This window comes from Neofelis nebulosa, chromosome 10 (assembly GCF_028018385.1).
Source record: "Neofelis nebulosa isolate mNeoNeb1 chromosome 10, mNeoNeb1.pri, whole genome shotgun sequence".
NCBI lineage: Eukaryota > Metazoa > Chordata > Mammalia > Carnivora > Felidae > Neofelis > Neofelis nebulosa.
Genome location: NC_080791.1, coordinates 69,330,398 through 69,345,044, shown reverse-complemented (window position 1 = coordinate 69,345,044; position 14,647 = coordinate 69,330,398). Strand labels below are relative to the sequence as shown.

At 43.8% G+C, this 14,647-nt stretch overlaps 1 protein-coding gene across 10 annotated transcripts in view; it reads right to left on the bottom strand.

Annotated features, from left to right (window-relative positions):
* Positions 1 to 1,014: 1,014 nt before the first annotated feature.
* The window catches only part of TEAD1 (TEA domain transcription factor 1), a 270,973-nt gene continuing 257,340 nt past the window's right edge, over positions 1,015 to 14,647 (bottom strand). For all 10 annotated transcript variants that reach the window (XM_058688278.1, XM_058688276.1, XM_058688285.1 and 7 more), the window contains one exon: positions 1,015 to 8,768. In XM_058688278.1, the coding sequence (XP_058544261.1) occupies positions 8,655 to 8,768 (114 nt within the window). In that variant the 3' untranslated portion in view covers positions 1,015 to 8,654. The remainder of the gene's footprint in view (positions 8,769 to 14,647) is intronic.

The window sequence follows — 14,647 nt, the reverse complement described above, 5'->3', positions numbered from 1 at the left end:
AACTTCAGTTGACTGGAACCACAGGCACTAACGAAAGAGGTTTTTAATGTATTGAAGCACCTGGTTTTAGAGGAGTTGTAGGGCAAAGGGTGCCACACAGTCAGCGGTGGAGTCAGAACGGCAAGGGGGGGAGGCGTTTCCACCTCTCAGTTCTTGCCACTTACTAGCTTTCATGACCTTAACGAGGGCTTACTTTCTCTGGGCCACAATTTCTTTATTGGAAAATAGGAAAGGACTCCTTTATTTGAGTGTGTGGTTTAGAGAACACAGTGACTGTAACAGTGCCTGGCATACATTAGGGCCTCCACAAGGTGTTCCACAGTTCCTCTCTCTCTGCCCTGAGCAGCTCAGTGGACAACAGCATTCCTCCTGAATTGTGGCTTGCCGAAGAGGTCTCTTTTCAAAGGAGAGGAGATGTTATTTCTTCTCTGTTCCCACTCCCACCAGGGACTTGTGGGGTTTGAGGCACAGTTGACCTCAGATTTCAAAGAAACGGCAGAAACAAGACCCTCTGAGGTCTAGTTCACGGACTGGAGGATCCCAGGGTACACTTGGTCTTTGTGTCAGAAGCCTAAGGTCATCACTGTTTGAAAAATTTCTCGTCTAGCCTTGAGCTACTTACGTCCACGGATTCTCAGTGAGTCCTAATGTGGGGGTCAGAGGGGAGGAAGGACGAGGCAGGAGTCCCAGCCTTAGAAGGTGAACTATTTAAGGCTCCACCACTCACGGGTTAGGGCTCCGGATGACCCATCTCTTCTGAGCCTCCATTGGGGGTAATAATGTCACTGTCACTGGATCTATTGTAAGAATGAAAGGAAACAATGTATCCACATTGTATCACAAACGCTTGGCCAGTGCCAAGCACACAGTAAACTTAACTCAGTGAATCAAAGGCTTTCTTATGCACGGGTGTGCCTCATACACCCGAATCATGGAGCCCACAGCTCACCCACAACACATAATCACATGTCATTTTCAACAGCATACACTTTTGCAGATAAAAAAGGTAACCCACACTTTCATTGTCTTTATTTTTCATTGATACCGTATGAATACAAAGTTTCTAGAAAGCTACAAAATGTCTACCACTTTATCAAGAAGGCATCAAAATGTGTCACTTTGCAAAGACATGAAAACACCTGCAGGAACTGACACAAAAATAGCATTTTTAGAGTGATGAAATAATTGCACTTAACTGTCATGGATATTAAAGTTATCACACATATGTACCGCGAAAGCTAGAATACATTTTTTTTTTTTTACAAAGCACTTTATAAAAAAATTCTCTGCACACAAACCCTATAATTTTCATATAACTATCATACTAAAGATAAATTCACTTTAAAGCCAACACTTAGAACATTTTTAAACAAAAAGGTACCAGTACCTAAACACAGACGTTAACAAATACAGGAATACTGTACTGCCGAGAGGTTTAACCGAATGCCTTTTGAAAGTTTCTGCAAACAGTTTAAGAAAACGTGTGTGAGAATTTGCCCCCCCCCCCCCCCGATCTCCAATCTACCAAGAGGAACCTTATTACCCACAGGCAGGTTCCATAGCCCCCTCCCAGCCGCAGTACAATATCAAAGCAACCACTGAACAGATGAAGCGTTTCCGTCACAAGCCCATAGTATACACGGGACACAAAGACACAGACTGTGAGAATCCCATTAAGTCATTTAGAATGTGAACAAACACATGTGGCAAAACCAATTTACATAAAATTGAAGCATATTAAAGAATTAAAGGCTATTCGGGTTTCTTTTTTAAATGTTACAAAATTGTTGTTTTTCAGGCACGTACTGTTTTTGTGTTTTCTTTCTTTCTTTTTTTTTTTTCCCCCTTCTCTGCAGGCGTGAGCCTATTGACAAAGGCCTACAGAAGTGAATCTTTCCAGGAGGTAACAGGGAGATGTATTTTTCCTTTTTAAGAAGTGCAGTTAATATCTAATTTACATAGTCAAACTAATCACAGAAAATGATCCAAAAAAATAACAATAAAAATAAAGAAATACGAGACTGGTTTCCAATTGATTTACACCTAGATTCTGTTGGCCTCTCTCAGAGACCAGGGAGGGGCAAACCATAATGGAAAGCAGACAAAAGAGTCTACCTGAGAGAGGCGGAATCTACTGGAATCTGACCCCATTTAATGAGGAACAGGAGGGAACATAAATGCCATTTCAAATGAACTAAAGTGATGGGGCGTGGCATATGACCGACTCAACGCAAATTCACGAAGAATAAAACAAGCGATAGCTTAGGAAGTATGACAATAAATACAAATATTTCATCTCAGTTAATGGTGCGTGACCTCAGTGAAACTATCCTTGCAACGCAATACATTTTAAACACAAAACCTTCATTCTTAACGATAAGAAGCGATGATGAGTTTATGGGAGAAATCTATTGCCAAACAAAGCACAGTAACAGTTGAGAAGAGAAGCAGGGAAACAAGTAATTGATTAATTTCTTTCAAGTTGTGGTGGAGTAAACTAGCAGGGAGGGGTTGGATACAAGCAGCTGACTAGCGCTTGTGTTAGGTCAGTTTCCTTTTCATCACTGGATTTTTTTTTTTTTTTTCTTGTAGAAATTTCTATACTCACAACTTGGTGTGGGTAGGAATCACTCCTGAAATTTCAGAGCCCAGACAGGGTATTCTTAAAGACACCAGGTGGGACGAAAGAACATACGCATTAAGAGTTCAGAGGCTAACTTTCAAAGATGTCTGATGTCATTTTGAAGTCTATATTGGTAAAGGACAATTTTTTTTTTTTTTTTTCTCCTGGCTTTTGTTTGGCTGGTGTTTTTGCCTTCTGGTCCTTTCCACTCCTCTTCCTTACCTCTAACAGTTTTCCCAAGCTACACAAGGTTTGGATAAAAGCCAACACGGACTCTAGAGAGTTGCCCTTTTGAGGGCTGGAACATTCTTTGAAAATGCCGAATTGTGAATGGTGCTCTTTGGAAGTTTCTCATAGCACATTCATACACAACACTCAGAGTCAACATCTGCGCCGTAAGAAGAACACTTCAATTGTCATGACCCTAACTGGCTTTTTGTTCTGCACGGTCGTCTCAGTTTGAGGCTTCTAGCTCTCGGCATGGTATACTTTACATGGTAAACCAGGTGAGTGCGCGCGGTCGTCCGGATGGAAAAGTGAGCCTCCAGAGACTGGACACGAACAGAAGGGGAAGGACGGATCTGTCCACCGGCCGGAAGTCTGCCGTTTGTGTGCAAGTCCCCTCACATGGACGCGGGGCTGGGTGGCGAGCGGAGGGGACACCTGGGTCGCTGGCACACACAGACAGGACAACGACAGTTCCCGGGGGCCCTCCTCCCGCGGTGTGCCACTGGTGACTGGTGGCGGCCACAGGCAGGGTCCGCGTCGCACGCTTGAGGCCTGTGGTTGGTTACTCATCCTGGTAAACCAAAGGCATTACGGTGATCTCAGAATATTTTTGGTCTCTCTACAAATTTACCACGGCAGCACTTTTCTAAGCTGGAATCTCAAACCAAAGGCACTTCCATGCTAGAGCGCAGAAGGTTCATAAATAGCTAAGTATTTGGTCGTGAATTTAAAAGGCAGCGTTAAAAGTACAATTTGCTTTTCATGGTAAACTACGAAGTTGGAAAACTTTCCATTTTGGTATATACATTGGAGAGTGCGGTCAAAGAACCCACTCATGTTCGGCTTCCGATTTTAGACCAAGTGTGGCCAGTTTCTTATAGAAATGGAGAAAAATGGGCTTACGCAAGAGAAATGAGAACGGTTTTTGCCTGCGTGGTTTTAAATGCTGGGCCAATTTCGTAAATGGGCGTGGAGGGTTGGGTAAGAAAAGGCCGGCGGCATGACTAGGTATCACTAAGGCACTGCTTACTGGAACGCTTTGGCAGCTCTGAATTTAAAACTCCCTAAAAAAGTAATAACAGTAGTAAGAGAAATGCTTCCAGCTTACAAAAGGGCTCACAGTTCCGAGGCAGCCTTTTGCACTGCGCACCCTACATGCAACGTCTCAAAGATTTAAGGCTTTTCAGAAATGACATGTGCAGGGCTTTGCCACAGAAACAGCAACAGAAAGAAAGAAGCAATGCAGACATTTCCTCTCAATGTCACAGGTGTGAACACCAACGCACAGAATTGGTTCTACCCTTTGTTAGGACAGGTGTGGTGTACCAGACAGAGCATATACAAACTTATACAAATTGTATGTACCTGGTTTGGTAAAGTCGACTGTCATCTCATACAATTCAAATAATTTACGGTTGTACAAAAACAGACTGCTAAAGCCGCTACGGTATCGAGACCTAAAGAAGCCTTGGGTTTAAGTCCTCTGGGGACCTGTAACGCCAAGTGCCGGGAACCGGGGCTGCTTTTTTGGCTGGTCTGAGTGTGGGACTTTGCTGCTGGGATGTTTGGCAAAAAGAAATTGGACTCAGAGTCTGGGGCAGGTGAGTTGTCCTCAGGGTAAGCGAAAAGGCTCATCAGCTTTCATATCTGCTTGTGCGTGTCTCGCGTAGCTCCAAGCGGACCAGAGGCTCCATGTGAGAAGTAACGTCAGCATGGGGCGGGGGGGGGGCGGGGGGGGGATGCTATTACTCTGGCTGAGGGGGACGGTTCTTAATCTTCCCCCTCTCTTCTGACCTGAGCTTGTGCACACCTTTGTAGGGATCAGGTAGCCTTGAGCACCGGAGAGGAACAACCTCCACCAGGAGAGGCCAAGGATTAAGTGACAAGGTCCCAGAGCCTCCTCATCCTTATTCTGTCATTAACTAGCTGGGTGACTTTCAGCAGGTCACTTCCACTCTGGGCCTCAACTTTCTCATCGGCTAAATGAAAGACGGTAGATTGTGCCCTCTTGTAGCTCAATTAAAAAAAAAAAAAAAAAACCTATCAGCCCTCTTCCAGAACTGGTCCCGCTCTCCTCCATCCCTAAAGATGAAAAGAAGTGTTCCAAAGGCTTCCATAAATTCTAACAACAGCACTGAAGGTAGGGCAGATTGTAGAAGACCAGAGGAAGTTCACTGAAATGATGACAGCTTCGATCAGGAGACCCATAAGCTTCTGAGGAATCATGAAAATAGCCGGAACTTCCTTTCAAGCTGGTACACGAAAACATGAAGATCAAATTCCAAATGCACCTAACATAGAGGTGCAAGTGGATTATCTGCACGATGGCCACCAGCTGCTCCCGACTTCCCCAGGGATGAAGGAAGGGATACTTTGTAGCGAGACAGACTCTGCACTGACATAGAAGCTCTGAACTGGAAGAGACCTGGACATAATGTCATTTGAGTAATATTCCTACCTGCCTCTTAATGTCCTGAAACAAGGCTCCCAGGAGAGCAAACCTTCTAAGGGTGAAATGGAAGGAAACCAGAAAATCTCAAATATGCTATTGGTGACCTGTAAGACCTAGGGCCGTGCTTCTCAATGGGGGGCAGTGCTGTGCTCCATGGGATACCAGGCAATGTCTGGAGACATTCTGGATTGTGGCAGCTGAGGCAGGGTGGGGAAGAGGCCAGGGATACTGTTAAACTTCCTACAATGCACAGGATAGTCCCGCACAACAAGGAACTGCTCCAAACTGTCCGGTGTTGAGGTTTAGAAACCCTGGCTTGGTATAGCTTAGGCCTTCTGGGATTCTACCTGTTCTGAAAAAGTCCTGATTGTAATTTTAGGTCTCCTGCTAAGATGGAAACAAATGCCAACAGACCAGAGTCTAGTTCTTTAGTGCCTTCCTGTCTAAGCTGTGGTAAATCAGCCTCCAAATTCTCCAGTAAAAGCACATGATGTCCCTGACTCAATCCTGGTAGCAGAGGGTCACCAGGATAGATGGTACCCAAAAGAAAGCTGTAAAGACAGAGGTGTGGAAAGGCTTCTTTATGATTTAGGAAGCTTTACATATAAAGGGCGAAGACTCTGCTATTAAGGGTGAAAGGCCAAAGACAGATCTGGATTAGGTGTTACTACACAAATCCCACCCCAGCACCTAATTTGAGAGAGATGGAGAGAGGGCCAAGTGTTTGGGTGATTGGGTCAGTGGTTAAGATAGGGAAAATATCTGCCCTGGAGAAAGTTTTAGAAGAACAAGACAAGAAGTAAAATTTTAAAGATCTTAGAAATGTCTTGAGAGCAAAAAGCAATCCTCAAGGATGTTCGTGTAAATGCCCCAAACTCAACCACGAAGGCATTTGGGGGAAGAGGGCACTTGGCAGGGTGGCATTAAAGGGCCCAGCCTGTCTCTGTGAGTTCAGCGGACCGGGGTCTGCCCTTCTCTGCAGCCAACGTTCAACCACCCTCTAGCTGCTCTTCTGGGGTCTGTTTGTGCTTTGAAAAGTAAACCCTCAGGAGCCCTCCTGGCAGCACAGAAGACCCCATTCCTGGGTGGGAATGTGAATCGGATGCCCCTCTCCCTGAATTCTCGGATGGTTCTGGCCATGGCAGGTCATTTACACCCCTCCGTAGGGTCCCGGTCCTGGGTGAGTGGGGTTTCCTTCGAGGAAAGATGCAGGAGACAGGAGCAAAAAAAGCATCCCTGGGAGGGGTGACCAAGAGAAGTCCTTACGTATGATGACCATGGAAGAAGCTTAAATGCTTAGGCTGGAGACCAGATGGAACGGACAACTGGGGCCAATCCTTCCAAGGCCCACTTAGAATCAGAGAATAAATGTTAGTTTCTTTACAGAGGGAAGACAGATCTCATCCCACTGGTGTGAATGAGGGATGTGCGTTCCAAATGGGAAACATTCTGCACTTTCTTCTCTGGTCTTCCCAGGAACCGGTGGCATATGAGTTTGGAACAGGTCAGGCTTGGTCCAGTGTCCTTCCCTCTGCCACAAGCCAGCCACACCCTCATGATCATGACCACCAGGCACTAATCAATACACAAGCAGGGCAGGTGGTGGGACAGGGAAGAGGGGAAGTTACTTGGAGGTGAAAGAACAGGGTGTTCATTTTCCAGCTTAATGAAAAAGTCTTAATAAGGTTCGTGACTTACAGAACTTATTCCACCATGTTAACATATGCCTGGCAAATATAAAAATGTCACTTTCCTCTGGGAAGTTGGAGAGTATGCCCTCTCTCCTTCCCAATGAAGCACTTATGGAAAAATAACCCAAGACATGTTGGCCACTTCAAACCAGCTGTGCCTGGGCAATGCTTTGGAATATTTGGGTCGGAAAGTCGAATTTCTCCTGGGAAGAGAACCTCCCAAATGAGTCTGTTTGAAAAAGTCAGAGGGCGCTGGGCCTCTCAGACCTCAAACAAGTACTCTGACTTATTGAGAGATGTTGAGAAAACGGATGTCCTGTGAGAATATAGCTAGATCTATGGACACAGATTGAGATATACATACGTATCAGCACCTAGCAAATTGAGTGACACTAAATGTTCAATAAATATGTGTTGAATAACTACACATGTATATGTGTATAGAGGCATACACAAACACACACATACACATATAGTTACAGCAGGTTAATATGCATGTTGGTTCACCAGAAATAATTTATCCACAGGCTGGTGAGGATGCTTGCAAGTTTTCTGGGGAGCAGAGATGCTAAAACTGATGAGCCTTTTACTTGTTTGGTTGATGAAATTTCTCCCAGCCACAGGATTTTCTAGATTTTGCAGCTCACAGTGCAGTATTCGTGCCAATTTAAAATTTTTGTTATTAGATTTCAGTGGTTCAAACATTTACTCATCTTTATAAAAAATTTGGTTGTCCATATAAAATATAACTGCACACACAAGACTATAAACATTGTACGTTTAGATTTTCAGTATTTATCTACTTATTGCAAAAAGAGCCATCTTTTTTTTTCATTAAATAATCATCACATTAGTACAATACAATTTTATATTTCTTAAATATACTATATATGTTAAGGATAAGGGGTGAAGTTTTCTTCCTTTGTAATACCTGTTCAAGAGTTTAATGGATTAAGAGATTAGTTTTAACCTTGAGGAAAAAAAAGTACAAATTTGTCTCATTAGAATATTTCTACCAAGCATTTAAGGCTATATTTTAACATTTGGTTTCAAAAAAGAAAGGAAAGTTTCATTTAAAAAATAATTTAGTGAATTACATTCTTTCATAACTTCCACCCTAATTAGTTACAAAGATAAGTCTAAAGATTCTTAGTTTTGTGTACTAATTTACATTTATATTTAAAGATTAATTTTACTTGTATCTTAAAACAAGAATTTTATGTTGGAAAAAAAAAAAGAACTAAATACATTTGTATAAAGGCTGTAAATGTCCCATGGCAAATGCTCTGTCTCAAATTTTTTCTACCACAATTAGAAACAGGTCTCTACAGACTGAGACCCGGGTTCTTAAGGTTCATCCTTCCCAAAAAATTGTGGGCTGTGGATCTGAAGGACACATAGAAACAACTCGATTTCTCTTTTTACAACTGTACCAGAACTTCACAGCTATGATGATAGTATGAACACATGAAAAATGACTTCACTCAAACAGGATTTAGAAAAAGTCAGGGTGACCTCGGGGCCAGGGCACCCCCCTGTGTGGTGAGGTTTACAGTCAGTCATTCAGTAATGGAGAGAGAGTGTGTGTGCGCACATATGTGTGTGTGTGTGTATGTGTGTGTGTGTATATACAGATGTCTATATATATAAATAACCATGTTCAGTCTTTTACAAGCCTGTAAATATGATGTTGTGCTCCATGTTCACTATTTGAAACTTCAAATACACAGGCCATGCAGAGAAGAGTTTCTTGTGTATCCCTGTTTGTTACCACCTGTTAAAAAAAAAAAGCATATATATATATATATATATACACACACACACACATAGACACATACATACAGATAGAAAAACTCACATAGATGAAGACATACTCCATCTATACCACGACAACTAGGATTTGCTTGGAGAGGAACAGTCTCAAGTCCAGCAGGTAGACTGTTGGAGGTGTTCTGGCCTGATTCTGCCCTCTCCAACAAACTCGGGATATTCTGGGTCTGACTTGAATCCTATGTGAACTTAGGTACCATGTGTAAGAAATACCTTCCGGACAGGGCCTCACCCATTATCTGGGTCCACAAAGAGACCACAAGAATTAGTGTGGGTTTTGGGGGAGGGTCAATTTCTTGACAACGAAGACAATTTTCTAGCAGTCTGTCCCACGAGACGGGTCATTTCCCCTAGGAAACGCCTCCCATCTTGTACCTAAACTTTTACGAGGTTGGTTTCACAAGGGCCAATGATAGACATGAGCCCCACGAATGCCCTGCTCACCAATGTTAACCAGCAGTGCTGGGACTCAGTAAAATATGTGCTGAGTAAGGAATGGTGGAAGAATTTTGTCAAAGGATCTTTCTTTTCATTTCTCATTCATATAGGCTTTAGCTTTCGAAATGTACTTGAAATACTCATCTAGTTCAATACTCATCATCTACTTCCCCTCCTGGTTGAAGTCGGTGGACTCCAGCTCTCTATTCTTCTTGCCCATGGTCTCAGCCTGCGTTCCTATCTTGAGTGACCGGATCTGACCCAGGTCCCTGCGGCCCCTCCCTACTTCTCAGAGCCATTCTCACAAGGGACTTTCTAAAAGCCCCTTGCCTTCAAACACTTGGAGTCTGAGGGCCTAGTCCAGTGCATCGGGGGCCCCGCCCCCAGCTCTGTCAGGCTGCTTCACCCATGTTGTTTCCCTTGCCTTCTCGGTATCCAAGGGTATGGTCTCTGACTGATGACTAAAGTCTCACAAACTTGTAATTCCCCATCAGAGCACACAGTACTGTCTGTAAGTACACACAGATTTGTAAGATTTTTTTTTTTTTTTTAATACCCATGTCATTCAATGGGTTATAAATTCCTGAAGAACAGGGACCATGTTGCCTAATAACTAGTCTGGCACACAACAGCCATTTAATAAATATTTGCTGAATAAATGACAATCCACATAATAGCCAACATATAGTAACTGCTTAGTATACATCTACTCAGTATTAAATGCTTCATACACATCCGTCTCATGTAATATTATAATAACTCCATGAGTAGGTGCCCTATCAGCTCCCCTCTGACAGAGAGGGAGGCAGGGGAGTTAGGTGATTTAAGGTTATACAACTGTCAGGGCACCTGGGTGGCTCAGTCAGTTGAGTGTCTGACTTTGGCTCAGGTCATGAACTTGCGGTCATGAGTTCGAGCCCCACATCGGGCTCTCTGCTGTTAGCACAGAGCCTGCTTTGGATCCTCTGTCCCCCTCCCTACGGCCCTCCCACACTTGCACTCTCTCTCTCTCAAAAAACAAAAAACAAAACAAAAAAAAACTTGATAGTTTGAAAAAAAATTAAGGTTAGACAACTGTCAACTAAGAAACCCAGATCTGATTTTGAAGACCTTGTTTTCTAATCATTAAGCGATGCTGCTCTAGACAAATGAATTGATACAATAATGGATTATCTACATTTATTGTTTCTGGGGAATAAAGATTTTTTTCAATATTGGTACCCACCTGCTTTCCTGGTCTTATTTCCTGCCTCTTCCTTCACAGACCAGACTCCAAGTATGCAGGCCTCTTATCCTGGAAACCTCTCTCCCTCTCTCCCCATGTCCAAAGAAATGCCATGTCCTGCCTGCGTTTACCTCCTGAACAGCTCTTGAATCATCCCGGTCTCTACCGCCACAGCCCAGGGGACCAGCCAAGCACCCAGACTCCCCTACCAGGAGCTACCCTGGCTCACACATTCCCAGGGACACACGGCAGCCACAAAACCCCTGTAAGTAATATAAATCTGACAACAACACACTCTTGCTTAAAAACTCCGATGGCTGAGCAGACCCTGCTCGGTCTGGCTGTTCCCGTGGCTGTTCCTACCTGGCTGGCTCCCTGGGCTCCTCCCTCTCTCCACGCCAGCCACACCCCCCATTTCCAGTCCTTCCACTTGCCTGCACACCTGCAGTGCCCTTCTCCACCCTCTCCGCCTAGTCACCCGGAGGGTATGCCTCAATGGTTTCTTCCTTCGGGAAGCCTCCCTGACCAGGCAAATGCTCCTGTCATGTGCTCTCGTGGCACCACGTACCTCCCTCTGCCAGCCAGCAGCCACCGTTTGGTTTACATCCGTTTTGTGATGGATCGCTTGAGGAACCCCTGGCTCTCTCAGGAGCCTCCAGGAAGGCTGTCCCACCCCATCTAGGTCACATCCCAGCACCTAACGCTTAAGTATGCACCTGCCGAAAAGCCCTTTGCTTGGTAAATCTGCAAAATGTCTGTTTATCCATCAAGGCAACTTAAACCTCATCTTTTAACATCTCTGGGAATTCTCCCACCTCATTCCAACTACAGGTAACTGCTCAGGTAGTTACACTACTCTGTATGTCCAGGTGTCTGTTTCTCAAGGATACTGCAGCCATGTAATGTACGAAGGTATTGTAACCGTCTCTTTCCCCTACCAGGCCAGGATTTACTATCGGAAAGGGACTGTGTTATATTTGTACTGTATTCTGGCAGCTAGTACAATCTCTCCATAGTTTAGCTGAACAAATGAAAATATTCTCAATGACCTTTGAGGTGAAGCATACAGATGTGAGCATTTTGTTTGTAAACGGAGGAGGAAACTGTTTAGAGACTTTAAGTAACTTACTCAAACCAAGATCATAAAGTAGAGTTGGATCTTAAACCCCCATTTTCAGACTCCATGATCATGAAATAACCTGCAAAGTGTCTTTTCTATCATTTTAAGTCTCAATTTATGTGTGTCCTTAGCTCTGTGACCTCAGAGAGGCCTAACATTCCTTATCCATAAAATGGGAATAAATATGGCCTTGTAGTTCTGCGGTGAGAATTTCATAATACGACATCTACAAAAGATTCAGCACTGTGCCTGGAACCTCTGTGGTTTACCTTACCTTCTCGCAAACTTTCTGGGAAAGAAAATGTCCTATTTGGTTTTTTTGTTTTTTTTTTTTTAAAGTAGCCTCCAGGCCTGACGTCGGGCTTAAACTCACAACCCTGAGATCAAGTCAGATGCACTACCAACTGAACCAGCTAGGTACCCCCAATGTGTCCTATTTAGACTTGATGATTGAGATTCAAAAGGAGGAAAGAAAAAAATGTCCCTACCAACGTCTATGTATGTCTGAATATACCCCCAAAGAGGACAAGAACGCTTGGCCTATGATTCAGCTACTGTCTTCCTCAGTCTGGATACTGTCACTAAGGCCTTCCCTTAACGGGTTCACCTCAATTTCTCTATCATCCTGATGAAATCAGAGTCTAGCTCACCAGCCAGTAAGGTCTGGGATTGATCTTGCTGACAGAGGTTTTGTACCCAATACCTGGTAAAATACCTGCCACTGTGTCCAGCAGCTGCCAGCCTGGCCGTATTCCTACACCCTTCCTGGGAGGAAGAGCTCAGAAGTACTATTTCTCCTTTATTTATCAAGGAGAGGATGTGACTCTCATAATCCAGGCATACTGGTTTAATTTCAGCTTTTCTAAATGCTAAAATATTATTTCTGGCAGACATTTATTGAGAGCTCCTAGTTCTTCACAGCAAAAGGATTTATTTAGTGGTTTAATGATACATTTTGGAAATTAACATAATATGGTGTGTTTTCTGAATATCTAAGCTGCTGGAAGTCACGTGTTCTGAAAGAGTATTACTAGTATTCATGAGTTTGGTGGCCAACAGATGCTTTTAATTTCTTCTGGGCCTGATTTTTCCCAAGCTATGCTCTGTGAGGTAGGGTTATAGGCAATGAGGACATATTCCTTAACATGCTGGAACAGACCTTAGAACTGGTTTGTAAGAATGCCTAAGGCTGCTTCCAAGAGAGGTGGGCTGGCCCATTCACTCAAGAGAGTTTGGGTTAATTCGTGAGGCTATTCAACGTCCACCCCAAGGTGCCACACTCACATTTTGCTCATCTGAGCACAAAAGTCGCCTGTTCTTTTTTTTTTTTTTTTTTTTTAATTTTTTTTTCAACATTTTTTATTTTTATTTTTTTTATTTTTGGGACAGAGAGAGACAGAGCATGAACGGGGGAGGGGCAGAGAGAGAGGGAGACACAGAATCGGAAACAGGCTCCAGGCTCCGAGCCGTCAGCCCAGAGCCCGACGCGGGGCTCGAACTCACGGACCGCGAGATCGTGACCTGGCTGAAGTCGGACGCTTAACCGACTGCGCCACCCAGGCGCCCCAAAAGTCACGTGTTCTTAAATAGCAACAGGAAGCACCTATACGACAGGTGCCTGCCAGCAGCCCAAACCGTGAACTGCTCAGTTTTCGCCAGAGACCATCAGGGAACACGATACTAGTAAATAATAGTTATTAAAGAACAGGCTTTCCAAACTCTCCCTCAGGTTGCTAGTTTCTCGTGGACACGCCTGAGAATCCACGGAGATTCCCTCTCAGGAATAAATGAAAATTACATGCCAAATGATCTGTCCGCCAATTGTATGCCGATCACGTGTCTGTGAACTCTTGAGGCTCTCTGTGGCTCACTTAGCCATCCCCTATAGTGGGTCTCAACACCTGGGAAGCTGTAAAAATGAAACAAAACCAGGATGCTGGGCCCCACCTCCAGGGGTTCTGATTTTATTTATCTGAGATGGGGACCAGGCCCCAGAATTTTTAAAAGCTTCCTGGCTGAATCTGATATGCAGAAGATTCTAATTTCTAAACCTTTATTTACTCAGTTCTCACATTTGGTGTGAAGAAGCTGGCTCCTACTGGCTTCTGAAAGTTGAATATTAAGGAAGTTCATGAACTGGACAACCACTGGTACTCTGAAACTGACCACGGAAATGGGCAAAAGCTAATAAATCAAGGGTTTGGGGGAAGGTTGCGGAACGGCCGCCTTCTTTTTTTTTTTCCCCCTTAAAGTAGCACACCATTGACTGAGAACCCTGGTTTCAAAGGATCCAAAAACTCCTGGTAAACAACTTCTGCCCTAAGTATTCCAGTTTTTCATCCTAGAAACAGAGCAACAAAGCAGGCCTTCAGAGGGCTGAATATTTGACCACAATATCGTCTTGCTGCCCCCTTTTAGCACAACTGTTTCCAAGTTCTGTTTTGGCATTTTTCCTTCAGTTACATCAAGGAATGCTAACTTTTTCAAAAATGAGCATTATGAAACCCACTGCTGCATATTTTATAGGCAGATTTTTGAGGACAACACTGTTCATACAACCTTCCCAAGTCTCCAAATGAAGCCTCCATGGGAAATTTGTTTTAAAGTTAAATCTGAGGGGACCCTCCCCCACTCCCCAGCACTGCCCAGGGGAACCAGAAACTTCTCGCATCGTGGACCCTGAGCACCACTGTTTTCACTTCCCCTTTTAGCTGCCCACGTTTTGACCATACTTTTCAGCCTATGGAGAATACTTCCTCTGCCCTCTTCCTGGTCATGACATTCTATTTTAATTTTCTATTTCTTGTGGTACTGAGGGTTTATGTTTTGCTGTCTTAAGGTATGTTATCTCTTTTAAAGCCTTGCAATCCTTCGTGAAATGAGTCAAGGTGTATTTGAAGGACAAACCCACGGACTTTACAGTTTTTGCCTCATTTGAGATTTGCAGACAATGCTTCTAGGATTCGCACTTGGCTGACACCGGTATTACCCAGGGAACTATAAAAAATATTCATGCCTGGGTTCTATTCTCAGAGATCCT